This window comes from Pteronotus mesoamericanus, unplaced genomic scaffold, assembly GCF_021234165.1.
Source record: "Pteronotus mesoamericanus isolate MK-2021 breed Mesoamerican mustached bat unplaced genomic scaffold, CSHL_Meso_final contig_90, whole genome shotgun sequence".
Taxonomy (NCBI): domain Eukaryota; kingdom Metazoa; phylum Chordata; class Mammalia; order Chiroptera; family Mormoopidae; genus Pteronotus; species Pteronotus mesoamericanus.
Window position 1 is genome coordinate 5830173 of NW_026555277.1, and position 6162 is coordinate 5836334.

At 51.2% G+C, this 6162-nt stretch overlaps 1 protein-coding gene across 1 annotated transcript; it reads left to right on the plus strand.

Moving 5' to 3' along the window:
• Positions 1-1744: 1744 nt before the first annotated feature.
• Positions 1745-2746, plus strand: RNF228 (ring finger protein 228). The gene has a single exon (XM_054586133.1). It carries the CDS (start codon positions 1745-1747, stop codon positions 2744-2746), a length of 1002 nt encoding a protein of 333 aa, XP_054442108.1.
• Positions 2747-6162: the final 3416 nt, after the last annotated feature.

A 6162-nucleotide genomic window follows, 5' to 3' on the forward strand; every position in this document is an offset into this window, starting at 1 on the left:
TCACCCTACCTTCTGTGCATAATGGCCCCCATCACAAAATGATGTGCTTCAAGAAAAAAAAAAAAGTGTTTCGTGTTTCCTTAAATTATAAAATTTGAGACTAGGAAATGAAAAGCTGATGGTTGTTAATGAGCTTCATCTGAAGTCCCTCAAACTTAAGACATCTATTCCATTTGCTACTTACAGAGAATAAAAAATAAATTTATTTATGAATGTCATAGATATGTAATAGCTATTTATGACAATTCCCCCTCTTGCCTGTGCATTGGTAGTTTCTTGGCTTCTTTTCCTTCCGCTTGTGTTCCATTCAGTCTTCCTTTCCACCAACGTTCCCCGGGGCATCCCGCTGGCTTCTGCAGAGGGACCCAGAGACAGGGAGGACGTTCCCATCTCATGAGACCCCGGAACTCCATCCTCTTCCCCTTCCTTGTTGGGAAGGGGGCGTCTCTTTTCATAGCGTGAGGTCCACTCTGGAGAAATAGGAACAGAACTTTCTGGTTAGGAATATCTGAATAGCACCCAACAGAGGGTCCCCACACCCCACCACTCCTATGTTCGACTGAGTGTTCCCTCAAGAAGTGCTGCTTTTTGCTAACCTGCTCAGAGGAGCTTCTCTTGGTTTTTAATAAAATCAGGAAGATCTGTCCCATGTTACTAAAGTAGTTTTCAGCTCTCTACGTTCGCGTGGTAAAAGTTGACGTGGAAAAGCGGGGTGAGTGATGCCAGGGGCTAGGATGAGGGTGGACGTTGAAATTCTGTGAGCCTATTTGACAATAACATTTCCCCCTCTCGGCCTCTGTAGCCGCCTGTGCACCAACGAAAGAGCTACTTCCAGCCCCTACGGTCAGCGTCAGGGCATAGCCAAGACCAGGCTGAGTCTGTGTCTTCGTGCCTCCGTAAGTCTCAGGAAGCAGTATTTCTGGATGAATAAAGGTACTGTTCAGCTCCAAAATTTCCTCCCGATGGTGAAAAGGAAAATGCCAGCCCTTCGCTCCCACTCTGAGAAGAAGGCTGCAGAGCTGCCTGGGCTTTACTAATAAAAGCGCAAAGTATAAATGGCTTGGTGATTTCTGGCTTTCGCCCTTGGACGGAGAAATGAGATCACGATTTTTACGGACAGGAACCACCGCCGCCGCCGCCGCGGAGGCCGCTGCATCCCCTCCCAGCGCGGGTCCCGCATTACATCACCGGTGAGCTCTGGCTTGGCGGGGGGGACAGAAGGCTCCGTCAGGGATTCAGCTCCAGACCGAGGAGGATACACCGGGAATAATAAGGATAAAGGGGGAGGGGGCGCAGCAGAGGTAGAAGGGAAGAGCAGCACCGCGTTTCCCCCCACTGCTCCCAGGTTTGGAGGGGAGGGGGTGTTGCACGGGCGCCACATCTTTAAGTAGCCGCACCCCAATCCCCTTCCCGCACCGCTCCTCCCCTCCCCAGCCGCCCTCAACTCCCAATTCCAACAAAAACTGATGTCCTAAGCTGCCGGGAGAGCTGCCTTGGGAGGCCCCAGGGGGACGGCAGAGAGGCTCCCAGGGCTGGAAGGACTCGAGGCACTCGCATCTGGTGGGAGTAGGGGAAGCGGTCGCCGCTGCGCCCCTACCGGGCTCAGCCAGCGGTGCCTCCCCCCGCCAGGCGACAGCAGCCAGAGGGGGGAGGCGGAAGCGCCTCCTCCCCGCCCGGAGCCGACCCGGCGGCAGAGGGGGAGGAAGGCGCCTCACCTTGCCCCCGATGAGGGGCGGATCATGCCATGGCAGCGCCGGCGAGCGACAGCGGCAGTGGCGGCGGCGGCGGCGAGCGAAGCCCAACCAGCAGCCCCGGGAGCCCGACAGGAGCCGGGGGCGCTGCGGCAGGAGCCCGGGACAACGGGGACGCGGGAGGCCGAAGCGCAGCGGTGACGGTCCCGGGTCTCCCTCCGCTCGAGGACTATGAGTGCAAAATCTGCTACAACTACTTCGACGCGGACCGGCGCGCTCCCAAGCTCCTGGCGTGCCTGCACACCTTCTGCCAGGAGTGCCTGAGCCAGCTGCAGCTCCGCGCCGCCGCCGCCGCCGCCGCCGCTCCTGAGCGCCCGCCGCCCTGGCACAGCCCACCCGGATCCATCGCGTGCCCCGTGTGCCGCCACCGCACGCCGCTGCCCGACAGCCGCGTGCACGGGCTGCCCAACAACACCAAGCTCGCCGAGGCCTTCCCGCTGGCCCTGCGCGCCGCGCACGACCCGCTGCCCCAGGACCGCCTCCCACCGTTGCCCACTCGTCGCCCAGCGCCCGCGCCGGCCCCGCCACCCGCGCCTGCCCCAGCGCAGCCGCCGCCGCCCAGGGAGGACGCCGCCCGCGCGCCACGCGCCCGCGCCGCCCTGCGCGCCCCGGGAGCCTACGAGAGCTGCCACAACTGCAAGCGCGCCGCGCTCACCGCCGGCTGCGTGTGCGTCGTCTTCTCCTTCCTCTCCATGGTGGTGCTGCTCTTCACCGGCCTTATTTTCGTCAACCACTACGGTGGCAGTGGAGGCAGCGGGGCATCCCCCGGCGGCGGGGCGCCCCCTGGCGCGGCCCCGGCTGCCGGGTCGCCCTCACCCGTGGGGCCCATCTGCCTGTCGGTGGCCAGCATTCTGGCACTCTTCTCGGTTGTTGTCACATGGCTCATCTGCTGGCTCAAGTACCGACCCGAGGGCGCGGCCGTGGGCTCGGTAGGGGGTGGTGGCGGTGGCCCGAGGACGCGGGCGGCAGGGGGAGTGCGAAGGAGCGACACGTAGTCAGCCCACACGCCGGGTCTCCCACACGCCTGCACCTCAGCAGTGCGAGGCCCTAAAGGAGGGGGGCCTCTGTGCGCTCCAGCTTCTCCGCCCTCCCTTTTCGGCCCCCAGACGCGCAACCTCTAGTCGCCCTGCCACTATGGGGCCTCGGTTTCCCGCCTCTCCGGCCTTCCACGCCCCGCCTCCTCCGCGCTGGGCGAGAGAGGGAAATCGAGGAGGCGGGGACGCTAACAGGGAGTCCATCTCCCCGACTGTACAGTATCAACCTCTGCTTCGTGCACCATCCTCATCCTCGCCAGAGTGCTCAGCCGCCTTCTCCCAGAGTCTGAGTATTTGCAAAGGGAGCTGGAAAGGGGAGTGGAAACCCCGCCGCTCCTCCTGAACTCTGTTTTTCTGCCTGTTGTGACTTTAGAGTTTAAGGGTGCAGGTACGCGCGCGCAGAGGGCTGCAGCCGTTGTGAATGCACTAGCATTGTCCAGAAGAATGAATGAGATGTGAACCGGAGAAAAAGGCTTCTCTGCTCTCTGATGGTCCTGGAAAGTGAGTAAGCTGGAGCGCTGGGAGTGATGTCCACTTCCCGCCGGCACCGCACGGGCCACAGCCGGGCGGCTGGGCGCAGCGATGTGTAGCAGCTCTGCGCGATCTGGCAGGTGCGCAGCGCGCGTGCGCGCCCCGGGTTGCTGGCAGTCGCGGCAGAGCAGAGGTGGCGGGGCGCATCAGACAGTGGATCTGGTTACCCACCGCTCCGCAGAACCCCCAAAGTCCTTGGAAACTGGGCTCCTGGAAATTTAGGGCTGATTTATTCAAGGCTTTACCACCAGGAAGTCATTTCCTCTGTAACTGGACTCAGGGAGCTTCAAGAGCCTGTTCTCCCATCTTTTCTCAAAACTGACTTACTGTTGCCCCCACCTGGAAGATACTGAGAGCTATTCACGCAGATTAGAAACTGCAGGCTTTCCTTGCCTTTTTTCTTTATTTCATTTTTTAAATAATTTATTTAAGAATATATCAATCTGGGAATTTTGTGCGTTAAAATTTCCAGAAAAGATGTTTGATAAGCAGTAACATTCCTTCCATACCTCCAGTCCAAATACATTTCGAAATTAGCAGAAATAAAAGCGTGTTGGTAACTAATTCAAGATTTTGTACTGTGAATCTACTAATGACTTTCAACTATCTGATAAAGTATAAAATAGTGCCCAAAGACTAAACTGACAAGTTTTTCTTTCTTTGATTACAAATATATGTGTAAAAAAACAATTAACAGAAAAATATTATTTTGAATTTAGCTATTTGATATTGGAAATCACTGAAATGTTCACATCCTGTGACATTAAATGAAAAAGGATACCTATCTGATTTTGTAACCAAAAAATGAAGTGCAATGTGTGTTACAGGTGGATTTGATGCCTTTTAAAGAAACAAACAAACAAAAAATACCCCACCTGTTCCAAATGTATTTTATATGAAAACATTCTTTATTCCATCTTTGGAAATTTGGAATAAGACAAAGTTTTCATACCTAAATATTACAGAAGCTACTGAAGGTATGCTGTTATTCCTCATGTATTTATGCAAGCTGTCTGCATGATATCGTGACACTATTCTAGTATCTAAACTCGAATGAACATTTGTATCTACCGTAGAGAGCAGTCATTTACTGGCCATTGATAAGAGGTATGACTCCAATTTAGGAGTTGCAATATGATGTGTTTTATGTCTGTGTTGTCTTAATTAAAAACAAGAAGCATTTATAGAAAAAAAACTATTTTCATGAAATTTATTTCATGGGGAAATTGCACCAAGTTGTTTGTGTTGTCTTTCTCTTCCTAAAGTACACATTTCCATCCAAATCCTAATTTCACAGTCTAAATGGGGCTGATATCGCACATGAGAATGTACAATGCTAGGGCGGGCATTTCATGGAATTGTTTCCAGTCTTTAGCAGGACTCCCGAAGGCCCAGTGAAATCTTGTATTCTGGAGGGAAAAGTGGCTTACCTATCCATTACCATCACATCCACTAAAATCTATTGCCAGATTTTGTTCCCAGTTTCTTTGAAATGTTTCAGGTTCCTAACACTAAGAATGACACTTAGGAGATTGGTTTTAACGTGTACTTCCAATTAGTAACTTGTATTACTTCTCTATTTATTTGTATCTTTTATTCTTTGTTCACTGCCAGGGCTGAGATTCTGTTTGCATTCACAACTGTTTAGTTGTACAAGTGCATCTACACATGTATAGATGTGTGTGCATGTATGTGTGTGTGTGTGTTACACTAGCAACAGAGCTTGGCTTTGTGGATGTAACCATGTATACCTGTGTGTACACACATGTGTTATTTCATTCCCTTATTTGACAACCTGGAAGTCTATCTAAAGTTATTTGGGGACTAGCTTGCTTCTTATAGTTTATTTATGTTCCACAGAGGAAGGTCCACCAATGACATAAACTAAATTATTCCTTATAAATAAATAAGAAGGGCATCTTTAAATTGTCTCAGTCACAATGCAAGGCACATTCTGCTTCTTTCATACATTGCACATATAAATTTCTTGTAATGAGAAGTTTGAGTTAGAATACTTTAAAATCAAACAGGTATAATTAATAGCCCAGCACCTAAACATGGAGAGATTATTTTTCTTGGCTGACCAGAAAGGTTTTATATTGCTTTACTGTTCGTTTCTGACTTTTCAAAAATCAGGTGGCAGGATGGAGTGATGGAAAACATCTGATTTGCCTGGTTTCTAATGGTTTTCTGATACTCTGGTGTCCCCTGTTCTGCAGGTGTGATTTAATTATTTCTGCCTACATCATGTGGAAAGTCTTGGCACACCAATACCTTAGACAAAGCAGGTGTTTAGGAAGTAATTGTTGAAATGATCAGTGAGTTGTCAGAAGGACTGCTGGTGGCAGTGAGGTGCTTTTTTCCCTTCCCACGGAAATTCTCACCATCTTGGAAGTGCTTGTTTCATTCTGGGACACATCTCCAGCTCATGAGTGTGAACTACCAGTAAGGTCACTGCCAAAAGCCAGACCTGCTTAGCCTGGACACCTGCTCAAGAAGCCATGGTCCCCATGGCCCAGATTTTGCCTAGGTTTTGGGGGCTGCAGGTTAGAGTTATCATCATGCTTCTACAGAGTCTGAATATCAAGTGAAAAAACTCCTTTTGCAGGGCATGAATTAAATACTTGACCTCTGAATGCGATATGATTTGGTGAACAGTGTCCACACCCAGAAAGAACATTGGCTTTGGGGTCTAATGACTGGTAACTGCATCAAGGAGGTAAGAGTCTGAATACTGGTTCTCTCCTTTCTTGGAAAGATCTTGTCATGTTTAGCCTCTTTAAGCCTCCAGCTTCTCATCTATAAAATGGGAACAGAAAGTATCAGTTGGGCTTACCTTGTTGTAA

Excerpts from the sequence above, each read along its gene's own strand:
- RNF228 (XM_054586133.1), top strand. The coding sequence starts at position 1,745 with ATGGCAGCGCCGGCGAGCGACAGCGGCAGTGGCGGCGGCGGCGGCGAG.